The 15565-nt window shown below is 35.4% G+C and overlaps 1 protein-coding gene across 1 annotated transcript in view; it reads right to left on the bottom strand.

The window, feature by feature from the left end:
* Window positions 1-15565, bottom strand: part of ARHGAP15 (Rho GTPase activating protein 15) — a 621798-nt gene that overhangs the window by 185357 nt on the left and 420876 nt on the right. The window contains exon 11 of the mRNA XM_004285433.4: window positions 8437-8514. Coding sequence (XP_004285481.1) covers window positions 8437-8514 — 78 coding nt within the window. The remainder of the gene's footprint in view (window positions 1-8436; window positions 8515-15565) is intronic.

Below are 15565 nucleotides of genomic sequence, written 5' to 3'. Positions count from 1 at the left end.
TAAACTTCACATATCTTATGGCTTGTAGGTCACATCTCCTCTAAATAGCCAGAATAAAAGTAGCTGGATACTGTGCAGGAGTTCCCAAACCTGGCTACGCACTTGAGTCACCTGTAAAGTTTTTCTTTAAAAATGCATACTTACAGCTCTAACCTCAGGTTTTTACATCAGAGTTTTTATGACTGAGCTCCAAAAATCTTTATTTTTAAAAAGTTCCACTACTTGATTCTCATGGCAGACAGACTTTAAAGTGATCCCTGATTCTCTCCTCTTCCTTGTATTCATGCCTTCTGTAATCCCCTCCTCTAGGGCATGGATACAAACTGTGACTTGCTTCTAACCATCAGCATGCCCCAAAGGTGCTGAGTTATAACCTTCATGATATCTTACAAAAGATTATAACTTTGCTTTAGCTACTGGTCTATATCCCTTGCTGCTTGGATGAAGAAAGCTGCCATGTTGTGAAATGGCCTATGGAAATGTCCACAAGGACTTTGGCCAACAGCCAGTAATGTTGAGACGTTAAGTCCAACAACTCACAAGGAATTAAATCCTGCCTACAATCATGGGAGCTTGGAAGCAGACCAGTCCCCAGTTGAGCCTCCAGATAGGACCCACCCCTGGCTGACACCTTGATTGTAGCCTTATGGAGAATTCAGCTAATCCATGCCCAGACTTTTTTTTTACATCTTTATTGGAGTATAATTACTTTACAATGGTGTGTTAGTTTCTGCTTTATAACAAAGTGAATCAGTTATACATATACATATGTTCCCACATCTCTTCCCTCTTGCGTCTCCTTCCCTCCTACCCTACCTATCCCACCCTCTAGGTGGTCACAAAGCACCGAGCTGATCTCCCTGTGCTATGCGGCTGCTTCCCACTAGCTATCTATTTTACATTTGGTAGTATATATATGTCCATGCCACTCTCTCGCTTTGTCACAGCTTACCCTTCCCACTCCCCGTATCCTCAAGTCCATTCTCTAGTAGGTCTGTGTCTTTATTCCCGTCTTACCCCTAGGTTCTTCATGACTTTTTTCTTCTTCTTAGATTCCATATATATGTGTTAGCATACGGTATTTGTCTTTCTCTTTCTGAGTTACTTCACTCTGTATGACAGACTCTAGGTCCATCCACCTCACTACAAATAACTCAATTTCGTTTCTTTTTATGTATGTCCAGACTTCTGACCCACAAAAACTGGGAGATAATAAATGTGTGTTGCTTAAGCAGCTAAGTTGGTGGTAATATTGTTAGGCAGCAGTAGATAACCAATAAAATTCTGAAATATAGTCAGGGTTGGGAACCAGTGCTTTAAAGCTTGGTTAGAGCAGAAGTAAGCTTGGTGTATTTTTCCACTAATTTTTAATGACTACACATTAATTCTTACGGTGATGATAATGATTGATGATGATGATGGATTTTTATAAATATCCTTAGGGTTTTCCTTGAAGATTGGCAGTGGCACAACTCTGACAGATTTAGTTTCTGGACTCAATTTCTTGACCCAATGGAAAAGCCACAACTAAACTAGGCCCTAAAATTTCAGTAGACTTTTCTCCTCCTCTCCAATGAACATGAGGCTAGTCTTTTGGAATCTGGAATCTCCCAAAAGCCTATGGATAAGATAAAGCCAACCCAGATTTCCTATGAATTTGGCTAGGAATGAGACAAATCATTGGATAGCAGGGAGTCTCCAAAGAAAAATAATCTTATTATAATCAGAGAAAACTCAATCATGTGGAAGCTAAAAGCCATATTTGATTATTAATATTTAGTATCATGCTATCATTAACACAACTAAGTAATATTGATCTGATTTCATGTAACCACTTGTCATCTTAATTAAAGTTAATACTGATGATCGCTTGGCTGATTCAGAATTCTTAAAGTCTTAACATTTTCATTATTATTCCCATTTTGGAAATGAAGAGTCTGTGATTCAAAGGGGTTAAAATAGCTTCCATTAGACTAACGAATAGCTCAGAATCAAGATAAGGAGGCAGTTTCATTGATGCTTATCCAGTGCTCTTTCCCCACTAGATGGTCTCTGTCTTTGATTGTTTCACCAGTGAAGTCAGCTCCTTATCGCTTGGGATGTAATGAATTATAAAATATAGTCCACAATAAATGGATGGTATAATTTGCTTTAACGTAAGTAGCCAGAATTTGTTTACTTTAGAGACTATATTCAGAAAGTTGTTATTTGAATATTACATGAAACTAAAAACTATATAAATATATATGTACGTGAAGAGCTTATTGTTTTGACCTCTGTGTTTACCATTATTTACTAATGACAAATACATTTTCTTAAGCAGCTAGAAAGCAATACAAGTCTTGGAGCTCTCTGACTCAACGTAGCTAAAAAAATGAGGTCTAAGAAAGTTTCCAAAGCCCTGAACGATGTTAGAGTCTGGCCCTTTTATGATCAAGTGATCTTTTCAGCTTTAATGGGAAAAATAAATCACTGTTAAAAGATAATCTTGTCACATGGAAGCCAGAAAGGTGCAATATCAATGATTCAACTTTCCAAAAACTGCCCTGTGGAATCGGATAAAGCAAATAACACAGTTTGTTTTGTTGTTGCTGTGGTTGGCAGTGAGAGGGAAGTAAGCTTAAGGAAATACCTCGTTTTAAAAATAATAAGAGGGCAATATAAACTCACTTAATAGAAAAATGAACGGACTTGATGCAAGGTCTATTTTATGAGAACAGAACTAGAAGTTTTGAAATCCTTTTCCAGATCTTTTTCTGTTTCATACAATTGCTTATTTCATGGTGAAACTGCCAATTGTTCACATTCTTTCTCGCTTTCCTCTTCATTTATTCAATTTTTAATGCTGCAAATAATATGAAAAGCACTGGGATAGCTACTGAAGTTAATGCTTTGCTTTCTTTGCTTTGTGGTACAAATCTATAAAAAAGTAGTTTAGATATAGTTGGCAACACAAAATTGTTTCTCTAATGGTTTATTTTCAATGGAGCTTATTCTTAGCATGTTCAAAATAAGCAAGTTCATCTCTTTAAGCCAATACTTAATTTGGATCATTATGTCAATAAGATCTGGACGAATAAAGGTATGCAAAGTACAAGACTGTAAATTAATGGGAAAAAAATCCTCTTCCATTTTAAAATAACACACACACAATCGTATGAACACACACGTACACACACCCACACACCCAATTAAGATTCTTGGCCATGTAGATTTATGGCATTTATATATTTTGTTCCTCCGGGTGTGAAAAAGTGAAGGAGGGTGTCCCTAAGAATGTTCCTTTAAATTATTTTTCTATATATGGAAAACATGTCTAAAATCCTGGTAAGAAGTAACTTCCTCCAGTTCAGAGAAATGCTTAGAGGGAATATTTGTTATTGTGTGCTAAGAAACACCAGTTTGGAAAATTCCCAGTCAGTTCTTCCTTTACTGCCTCAGAGTCCTCCCATTGGCTTATGGGCTTGGGAAGCTTCACAGTTAATATCTTCCAAAAAGGATGCCAGTCTTCCTTGTCCCTTTTTCAAAGGGTGAAAGAGAACATTTAGATGTTCTCTTTGTAATACCAAAGAGAGTCTGAACTGAATTTGGAGTTTGAACACTAAGCTAGATGGGCAGCTCAAGTCAGAATTTTGATGTCAGAAGGAGGGGGAATTCAGACTGGTGGGACTTCTAAGACCCACTGTCAAAAAGTTCTCAAGACAGTTATGCAGCATCCCCAGGGCTAAAGTTTGTCCTCTGTAAAAGTACCCCACACAAGAAAACCATCACGTCACAGATCATCCCAAAGAATCGACGCAGTCTCACAGGCTGATGACAAGTTGACATCTAAGGTCACAGACTAGTTTTCTTTGGGGATGCCCTCATAGAATGGAAGAGCAGCATCAGCAAAATGTCACTGAAAGCCGTCACCAAATACAACAAACAAGGCAGAGCACCGCTCAGTAATGCATCAACAGCCCAGTAAATCTAGAGTCTTCAATGCCTTTCCTGAAGGTTGCAACAGAATATTGTGTTAAAGTAGTTTCTCGGTCCAAGCATAGATACATGAAGCCCTACAGAGAATGGCAGTGCCTGGCTTCTTCCTAACTATGGCATTTGGTGTTTTCCCAGGCATTTCTCTTTCTTGAAAAGTTTTAGCCAAACTCCTATGACAGTACTTGTCACTTACAGAAAACAGAAAGAAAGTCACTAACAACTGGGTACAGCATGAAAAGACTGAGCTCCACTTTTCTAAGGAGGTAATCAACAATCAGCGAATAGGAAATGTCAAATCAGGCAGTGGTTTTTAGCATAGGCTCTGAGACAGAGAGACCTGGGATCTAGTCCTAGCTCTTTCACTTATTGCTTTATGACCTTAGGACATTATTTAACATTTCTGAGCCTCAGTTTCCTCAACTTTAAAATGGGAGCAGTAATAGAACACATTCTATGGGATAGCAGAAAGGATTAAATTAAATGATATAAGTAAAGCGCTTGGTACAGTGCCTGGCACATAATAAATTATGAAAATATGTTAGCTACTTTTACAATAATAATAATTATTATCATCTTCATTACTAGTTATAATTAGGAAATACTTTTCAAAAGTGATCACTTTGAATTTAATTTGCATGCCATCTGATCTGGAAGTATAATAAGGGTATCCAATTCCTACTGATTTAGTGAGTCAAACAGAAAACCAAAACAAATTGAATCATTCAACTGGTGTATTTAGAATTGCTGATGATTATAGCATTCAAGAAAGTTAGTGAAATACATAAATTGCAATTAAACTGTTCTTGAAAATCCCCCAAATTGTTTTCATTTGTCTAGTCCAATGGTGGGTAGGGCTTGTTCATTTTAAAAACTGTACGTTTAGAACCTTCTGAAAAGGAAACATTGTGGAACGTGAACATGGAGGAGATAAAAGGTGTTGATACAAAGAGGGTATGCCAAAACCAGGTATGTTCCATCTCTGAATACAATGCATTGCATTCACATATTCCTTTATGCTTTTCAAGGAATTATCACTGCACTGCCACTTCATTGCACACACTCACACACACACATACACACACAGAGGGGAGACCACAATGTACACACTCAGTCTCTTTGTATCCAGCACTGATTCTCTCCCATATCAGCTCTGCTGTCAGCAACCAGCATGCAGATGGAGGGGAAGGTATGGTGTTAGAACAAATGCTACAGGTCCACTCCTGAAAATTTCATTCACAGGATAATCTGATTAGCAAAATTTGAGAGAGGATGGTATACGCATATCTTTTATCATCTAATTCAAAACAACTCCACAACACAGCTTGGACAAAATACTAGTATCAAAGGTTCTAATATAGCATAATTTGTGTTGAGTGTGTTGCATTCTGACAGTGGTATAAACCAGGGAGACAGTTTACTGACAATTCTGTGCTACCAGATACCAACTCAGGCCTCTGTCCAGCTTTACATTGTCAACTCTCATGGAAACATGAGCAGTTACACAGCCCCAGAGGATGCTGAAGTTTGGACTGCAAAAGATGAGATGGACAGATTTCATATTCTCACTGCAGATTTTTTTTTTTTGCCTTTTCAGACTGCTGAGCATAATTGTTTTTAAAGGCAGGAAATACAACTAGTGTTTGTTTCTAGCATGGCTTCTGTTTTGAGATTTCTTCTTTGTAGAAGAAATGTGTTGCCCACCTGTCTAGAATCCCAATCAGGATATGGTTTCAGTATGAAATATATTACAAGAATGATTTTAGCTGGTTATAAACAGGAATGGTTATAAAAAGCTGGGCTATTTTATCCAATTTTTATCCACAGTGGGGTACTTTGGTTCAGGCCAATGGACAATATGAATACATAAGGTAATGTTCAGTTCTGTTTTTTACCCAGGAGGGACAGTAATTCTGAAAGACAACGGTGCACATTAGTGAGCAAACAGATTCTAGGTTATAGAGATGTTCAGAAATAAGAATCGTGTGGCCACTGGCCAAAAGCACTGCAGTTAACACTTAAAAGTATGGTTCAACCCAAGCTGAACTGCTGGAGCGGTTAATGATTCTCTGTATTAATACTTCTACTATTTGCAACACACACACACACACACACACACACACACACTATACAACAGATATTAAGAGCTCCCTGTATGGAGGCTCCAGAGCTACTGGTGGTGACTGAGGGAAGATATAAGGCTAATTTAAATCCTACCTTTTTAGGTGTACAGAGATTTATGGAGGAGACACATATTTCAACCAATATCCTCTTTTTTTATTCCAAGACTTTCAAATTTTAATGTTTGTGAAATATGATCACTGAATACATTTGATAAAATTCTCTTTAAAAGATGGCATTAAATCTCTGGGTCTTATAATAGATGGAATTTTAGAAGTTAGATGTGCCGGTACAAATGCAAATTTAACTACCCAGCGTAATGGGCACACAGAGAAGGAATCTGACTGAGGGATGTTGCAGGCTCCCTGGAGAAAACTATTTATAATCTGGGCTTTTAAGAATAAGGAGAAATCTAACCAGGCAGGAAGCTTTTGTATGTGGGATGGGAAGGAAAATATAGGAGAATATTGAAAGTAGATGGAATAGACTATGCAAAGGCATTAAGAAATACAACAGTATGTAAATAAGGAAGTACAGTTAGGAATGTATCATGAAGGAAATTCAGAGGACCTGCAGTCAGCTAGAAGTAGCTGGGAAGCCAGATTATGTAGACTTTGTGTAAATTCTCCTGAAGGTAATGAGACATCATTGACTTTTTTTTTTTTTTTTTTATCATTGACTTTTTAAGTGAAAGGGAAACTTAGATGTACTGAACAACTACCATGAGTCTGTTATGTTACTAAGGGAATACTACACACTATCTCATTTCATTCTCAAAAATATTTCCAAGGCACTTCCATCCTGTTTTTACTGATAAGAAAGAGAGCATAAGGGAGTTAAATAAGATGCCAAGGACACAAGGAGAGAGTGTCTGGGTTTTACTCCATGTGTCTAATTCTAAACCTGTGAGCTGTCTGTAACACCATCTCAAGATGTTTTAGTCTGTTTTTCTTTCAACATTTCCTAATTTTTATTTTAAAAATTCACTGCCTTTTTTAGAGAAGTTTTAGGTTTACAGAAAAATAGAAAATACAGAGTTCCGACATACTCCCTCTTATGACTGACCACTCCCCCCAAATTTCCCCTATTAGTAACATCTTGCATTAGTGTAGTACATTTTTTACAATTGATGAGCCAATATTTATAAGTTTTTATTAACTAAAGTCCATAGTTCACATTAAGGTTCACACTTAGTGTTGCATATTATATAGATTTTGACAAATGTATAATGACATATATAATGGCATGTATCCACTATTACAGTATCAAACAGAATAGTTTCATGGCCCTAAAAATCCCCTGTGCTTATTCTTCCCCCTCTCCCCTCAAATCCTTTGCTATCACTGATCTTTCTACTGTCTCCATAGTTTTGCCTTTTCAAAAATGTCATATAGTTGAGACAACAGAGTATATAGCATTTTCAGACTGGCTTCTTTCACATAGCAATATGCATTTACGTTTCCTTGAAGCCGTTTCATCACTTGACAGCTCATTTCATTTTATCATTGAATAATATTCCATTTTATGGATATTTTATGGTTTGTTTGTCCAGTCACCTATTGAAGGATATCTTGGTTGCTTTCAAATTTTACCAATTACGAATAAAGCTGCTGGAAATACTGTGTGCAGTTTTTTGCGTGGACATAAGTTTTGAACTCATTTGTGTAAATACCAAGGAGCACAACTGCTGGGTAATAAGGTAAGAATATGGTTATTTTCATAAGAAACTGCTAAGCTATTTTCCGAACTAGCTGTACTATTTTCCATTTCTACCAGCATGAATGAGAGTTCCTGTTGCTCCACAGCCTTGTCAGCATTTGGTGTTGTCAGTGTTTTAAATTTTAGCCATTTTAATAGGCTTGTAGTAGTACTTCATAGTTGTTTTAGTTTGTAATCCTTTGATGATATTTCCTAATTTTTAATTCTTTTACTTACTTATTATATGTTTTTCTAACATCTGTGATCTTGACTCTTACATTTTCCACCATTCATTTATTTATTCATTTATCAGCATATATTGTGTATTATATACCAGTAACATGTTCAAAGCTAGTTTATTTTTTCCTTTTATTATTCTCTTCTTCATTTTTAGTTTGTCATATTTCACTTGTTATTTATTTCACACAACATAATAGTTAGTCTCTCTCTTTATTCTATTTACCTCCAAGTAAACTGGCTATCTTTTACTTCTCTGGTAATAAGTGTTTAATTTCTTCAAATTTCTCTTTCTCCCTTCAAAGCCTTTATCAGTATATATTCATAATACATATGCAGAGAGTGTGAAATATTGTTGGAGATGAAACTACTTGTAAAAAGGTCTGAACTGAAGAAATCACTTACCTTGGTTGACAATAAATCTTAACTTCTGTATTGTTGCTAGATTGCCACTAACTCGATATATTCCATCAACATCTAGACCTGAAAACAAAAGGGCATGTTTTATATTCACTCATATAAAAACTGAGATGGCAAAAGAAAATAGTAATAATAATTATGGGAAGGTAGTAAATCACCACCAACTTTCTCTTCCTCACAGAGAAAACAAATTTCTATGTCCTACACCAAGTAATCTTCAATATTTTAATACAAGCAAAATAATCATTAAGTTCAGTAACAGTTAATCATCAACAAACTTGAGTGCAATTGAACCATAAAACAGCAGTAGGTAGCATGGGATTTCACAGTATAGTTAAGATTCATTCCCCCGAAAAAGACAGGAATCAAACTTGGGGTGGAGTAGGGAGAAGAACCTTCATGTATATATGTATTATTGCCCCTTGTTGGAAAGATAAATAACCCAAAGTGCTTGTGAAGTCTTCTTTCCTTAAAATCTCCCTCCCTCCCTCCCTCCCTCCCTCCCTTCCTTCCTTCCTTCCCTCCCTCTCCTTTACTCCCTTCTCACTTCTCTTCTGTCTCCCTTTCTTCCCTCTTTCCTATTCTTATTCTTATTCTATTCTGTTTTATTCTATTCCTAGGGATTCCAATCCATTTCCATTGTTTCATTCTCTTTTCCTGCAATTACTATAGCATAACATATATTGGTCTGATTATTTGAAACTACAGAATGAAAATTCTACTACGGATGTATAACTACTTTGAAAATCTCTAGTGTATTGTAGGTAATGGGGTGCTCCATTATGGAGGGAAAAATAAAAAGAAATCTTTGACAAGATGGTGACATTAGTTCCAGATTATTTTAAAACTAGTTATCTATAATTCAAAATAACTTATCCTGGCAGTTGGTTTGGATAATCAACCACTTGTTTTCCACACATTTATTTATATCATCAGGTTATTTCCATGACCCAGTTATCAAAAAGATGAAGAAACAGGAAAATGAAAAGAGAAACATTTATTCAAACACTATTATTGTTGATAAGAAATGTTGATAACATAATTTTAATGTCAGGATTGCATATTCCTTGATGTGTCTAGACCCTCAAGGAGGCCTGGATGAGATTACCAGTCAATGTAGAGGTCAGTATCTCCACAGTTTCTCTAGGGAGGTGGTATAGTATCATCATTAAACATTGTAATTCACAATAGATAGTACTAGATAAATTGACAGAAATTATTGTCATAATCTAACAGAATAAAATTTTTGTAAAGCTCTTTACTGACATGAAATGAGCTCCTTTATTGCTTTACCATCTCTGTTTTTAAGTATCAATACTTTATAGTAGGAACATTTCTGCTGCTGTGCAAAATATATCATCAGTAGGTTAGGACAGAATGACTTAATGTGTAATACTGATATTAATGGCATAAATCAAAGCCATTATTCATTCAGTTTTAAGACATTATTTTTTAGAGCAATTTTAAGTTTATATCAAGATTGAAGGGAAGGTACAGAGGTTTCCCACATACCCCTTGCCCCTGCACATGCATAGCCTCTCCCATTATCAACATCCCCCATCAGAGAGATACATTTGTTAAAACTGATGAAAACAACATTGATACAGCTAAAGTCCATAGTTTACATTAGGGTTCAGTCTTGGTGTTGTACATTCTATTGGTTTGGACAAATGTATAATGACTTGTATCCATTATTACAGCATATACAGAGCATTTTCACTGTGGTTAGGACTCCACGCTCTCACTGTCCAGGTCCCTGGTTCGATCCCTAATTGGGGAACTAAGACCAAAAGCCGTGCAGCACGGCCAAAAAAAAAAAAAAAAAAAAAAAAGCCCTCTGTTTCCCACGTACTCATCCTCACTATACTCTTCCATGTAATAACTTACATATAATGTCAATAAAATGGAATAGCTATTAACAAATGTATTAATTTGTGAGTTTTGTAGTTCTAGAATAGTCTAATAATAAATTAGTGAGCCTCTGTTCCTTCCTGAGAACTATGAATCTGTGAATTTGTGAGGAATTGAGATGAGGCTGGACACCTATTAGTGTGTGGTGAAAATGTCTAAGACACATACATTTATAAAAATCAAATGCATTCTTTTTTTTTTGTTTTCTGATGCACAAAATAGCTCCATTAATCAAAGGGCACTCCTTTGATTCATTTTTAAGTACAATGTGCTCTCGACAACTTAAATGTGACAAACATCTTAATTAAAACTTTCCTAACGTTTGATTTTTAGTTTCAGTATTAGATCATGCTGGTCTTCAGTTTATGCACATGTGCTCAGAAACGTAATAATTTATCAACTATTTTCTTTTTTTGCTTTGTCATTTAGCTAGTGTTTGGTACTTAGCTTTAACCTATATATTTAAAAAATGTGATAGATTTTTAAAATTTTAAAACTTATGCATTAAAGTGTGTCCCTTTCAAAGTTCTCCCTCTTGTGGGTATCTGTACTTTTTCTAAACATGTAGTCCTTAGGGAAAACATTTTGAAATTCTTCTCTAAAATGACCTCCAGTGACTCCATATTGTCTATAGAAAAATGTTTATTGATGCAAGTTGGGGCCTTTGGTGATAGATTTTGGTTTGGAAATAGTCAAAGGTCATTCAGAACCACAAATGGTGAATAAGGTCATCTTCCTTGCCATCACAAAGTCAAACAAAGTTTTACCAAATGAAAGCGTTCATGATGTTCCACCAGTTATCAGTTGCTCTGAAGGAACTTGAGAAAAATAATACTTTGGAAAATAGAAACATTGATGCAGTATGCAGGTCTACATTTTTCTCAAACAAGAAATCTTAATATATGTTTTTTTGTTTGGTTGGTTTTTTTTTTTTTTTTTTGCGGTACGCGGGCCTCTCACTACTGTGGCCTCTCCCGCCGCGAAGCACAGGCTCCGGACGCGCAGGCTCAGCGGCCATGGCTCACGGGCCCAGCCGCTCTGCGGCACGTGGGACCCTCCCGGACCGTGGCACGAACCCGTGTCCCCTGCATCGGCAGGCAGACTCTCAACCACTGCGCCACCAGGGAAGCCCTTAATATATGTTTTTTGCAAAGAATTGGTCAAATTAGCCCTATTTAAAGTAATGATTAAAAATGAAATGTCAACAACTATTACAATAAAAAATGAGAAAATTTACCATATATTTCTTTTTAAATTAATTTTTGTTTTGCTAATTAGTTGGACCTTTATCAAAGGTCAACAGTAAATAAAATTATTTGAATCCCAACAAATTTTTATTACAAATAAGGACCTTACTTAAGCCTCATTTTAATAAGCATATCTCTTTATAGGTATAAATCAAGTGCATTTTTATTTTGAAGCTAGAACTGTTCCTTTTCTAATATTATTTTACATGTTATTGAAATGCATGTGTTGTCTAGAGTTGTAAACTGAATTTCAATTAATGAAATTCCCTACTATCTGAAAACTTTTTCTCTTACAGAAATTTAAAGTTACAACATAGGAAGTATCCCTTTGATCTTTCATAAATTTTAGTACAAGGTTTTTTTTTTTTGAGTTCAGTAATCAAAAACATTTGAAAGAGCAGTATGGGTTGGTTATATTACGTATGAGCAATTGGAAAGCACTATACTGTTCAAACAAAGCAGCCTCATCCTAAATTAATAACCTAATTTTCTTCTGGAATAAAAGAAGGGAGGGTTGGGAATGGAGACAGGGAGGGTAACTCAGACCAGTGTGACCACTGTGGTTGCAGAACTAAGTCACAGTAGAGAAACTGCTTTGTGGCTTACGTTAGAAACCAGAAAGAAGGAGTAAAGCAAAACACATTAGATGCAATTTGAATCTAACTTGACAGAACTTCCAAGCCCTTTAGATATAGAGATATCAACACCATATATCTTATGAAGGATAACAATCTCTGACATTACTGGCTCCTGCTTTGAATGGCTCATGCTCCCCTGCTATCATACTTTTTAAATTACATAAATAGAGTGAAAATGACAAAGTATATATTAAAAAGGAGGGTATTACATTTTGCAAAATAATCTGGAACACATCAGTGAATTTTAGCAGTTATAAATTACATAGGTACAGTTTTATAGTTGATTAGCTCTCCCCCGAATGGCTCACAGAATGGCAAACCCTAAGTCCTGGGAATCGAACCCAAATTAGAATGATTCACGTGCCATCCTCTTTTTGCTCCAAGAACTTTGAAAGTCATGCCAAGCCAAACCAATGTAAATTGGTGGATTTGGACATCCTTTTCATGACCACATTATCCTTGCTGGATTGGAAACTACTTATTTTGGAAATATAATTAGACCTCTTATGATTTTTAAATGAGCAATGTCTTCAAGGTATCCATGTTGTGCTTTGGTGAAGTTTGGAGAAAAATCACTGAAGAGGTACTTCTTTTAAGAAAATACCATGACTGAAAATGCTGACAGGAATTTTGCCTGTTATGCTAAAAATACTTTGGGAACACAATGAAACTAAAACATTTTACATTTATTTTTATCAGACCAGCATTAATGTAATGTTAATGAAAAATTCTCTAAAGAAATTCACATTCACCGAAATGTCTTTTATTTGTTCCTCATCAGCTGACCTTCTTAAGTTTCAAAATAGTGTTTACTGTTGACAGAAATCACTGGGTACTGCTGTAGGGGATTTTCAAGTCTTCCCCCCCCCCCTTTTTTTTTTTTTTCCCTGAAGAAGCTTAGACTAGGATAGACACACAATTAGGAGTTATTAGACCAAATGGTGGTCTAAACCCAGTGGAAAGAATGCAGCTGTCATGTGTAATTCCCACCATAAATCTTAGACACTTTCCAAAAAGAAATCTAAGAGACCAGCACTGTTTCCAGAGTTGACTGACTTATCTGCCAAAATATGGGTAGTTTTCAACAATGCAGTTGAGTCTGTTAAAAATAGCTGCAAACTGTGGATTAGGTAGCATTCTTGGTAGCTCAAATTATGGACAAATCACGAAGATGTGGAGTTTGAGCCTGGTTGAGAGGTGTGCCCAAAAAGCCTGCTTGTTTTTCTGGAATATAACAAAATGCATCTGAACCTCTGGAGTCTGAAATATGGGCTGGGAATTTTACACAGTCTCTCTCCTGAGATTTATGGCACTTCCTAATTCCTAGGAGGCCAGAGCTACCACAAGAAGAGTCATTCTCGCAATGCTTTGGTCTTCTGGCTTCTCCCTCTGGCAAGAACAAGTGAGCGCAGGAACGCCCAGACTGCCCCCTAAGAGTGCTGCACGTTTCTTTCTCTATCCTTCTAAAGGTCCTGCTTGGTTTCAGAGCTCAATGTGAGAGGTTTTGGATCATTTCAAATGGCACACATTTCCTCCTCCTTTAAAGTGAAGTGTTTCCAACTTTATATTGCTAACTTATCTGATCACACACTTGAAGTTCAGTGACTGAGAGTACAGGATATAAATGGAAACTCTTTCTAAATTTAATTTCTACTCTGTCTCAATGGCTTGTATTTATCCTGTATCTTTTGCTGGCTCTATTTAATTATTACTAATTCCTTGTGAGATATTCATCCTTCAAGAACAACTACCTTAGAAAATAGTTGACACAATTCTGATTGTCAAACAAGGATTTTATTCTATAGGAAAACCTTATGACTTTATAATAGCCATTTTAAATGGATGTTTTTTTTTTTTACTATAGAGGCAATATACTTCCTTGTTAAAAATGAAAATTTAAACCACACAAGATTATACAATGAAAAGTAAGTATCTACCTCATCCTGCTGTCCAAATACAGTCATTGTTAACAGTTGTTTTAGTTCTTTTATTGTTACTCATTTTATGTTAATGTATCACATTTCTGTTTATTAATTTATTAACTTTGGTATTTATTCACTCCCTATCATAAAAAACAAAGAGTCCATAGCTCCTACCACTTATCTATGTACGCTTTGTTATTAGTTACATTTGTCTATTTCTATATCTTAATATATCAAACTACCTCTGTGTATAAAAAAAAAATAAGGAACTTAGTGCATTTACTCTTCCTTCCCCTTCTCTTCTCCCTCATAACTTCCAACTTTATTCTTTATGTTATTTCTTATTTTCTCAAAGTTTAGAACATTTTATTCTTTATAAATATTTTTGACTTATCTATGGGTTAATATAAGTCACTATTAAAAAAACGAATGTGATTGGGTTCCACATTAAAATTTTGTTTCACAAAGATCTCCCCAAAGTCAAGATCTCATGTGTCTTCTTCTATTATAGGTTCCTTCATTTCCTCAAATTAAGTGCTGCCCAATAGAACTTTCTGTAATGGTGGAAATGTTCTATATATTAACTCTCCAGACCAACTGTCACCGGCCACATGAGGCTGGCTGCTGAACACTTGAAATGTGGTTAACGCAACTGAACAACTGAATTTTTATTTTATCTTATTTTAAATAACTCAACCACATGTGGCTTATGACCACCATCTTGGACGGTGCAGCTCTAGGTCAGAGTCAACTACTGCTCCTCTCTTGTATTCCACTGTTATTCTTTCTTGGATTTATTTTTTTAGTGTTTTTTTTTCCACAAAAGTATGTGGTTGGTAAATTTTCTTACTTCTTCCATCTCAATGACTGTTTTAGATAAAAAACAATGTCATACCGTATAGCACAGGGATTTATATTCAGTATTCTACGACAAACCATAATGGAAAAGAATATGAAAAAGAATATAGATCTCTATATGTATATATGTATAACTGAGTCACTTTGCTGTACAGAAGAAATTAACACAACATTGTAAATCAACTATACTTCAATAAAAAATTTTTTAAAAAGACTGTTTTCTTTTGCTTCATATTTAATTGTTGATTTAAGTATTTGAGTTTTATTATTTTTTACTTTTCTAACTTTGAAAAGTAATGTTCCACTATCTTCTAGCAACTAAAGATCAAGTTGATTCTTAATGTTTTGTAGGTAAATCAATTTTTCGTTCATGATTTTTTAAAAAAAGATTTTCTCTTTAAACTTGTATAAGTAAAATTTCACTCAGATGTATCTAAACATTTTCTTATATTATTTGCTTTATATACCCTTCCCTCTACTGTCTCTTTTCTTTCCATCTAGAATTTCTTTAAGATGGATGTTCAAATATCAGAATACT

The sequence above is a fragment of the Orcinus orca genome, chromosome 7 (assembly GCF_937001465.1).
Source record: "Orcinus orca chromosome 7, mOrcOrc1.1, whole genome shotgun sequence".
NCBI classification, from domain to species: Eukaryota; Metazoa; Chordata; class Mammalia; order Artiodactyla; family Delphinidae; genus Orcinus; species Orcinus orca.
The sequence above is the reverse complement of the archived record's forward strand: the minus strand, read 5'-3'. Positions and strand labels throughout refer to the sequence as shown.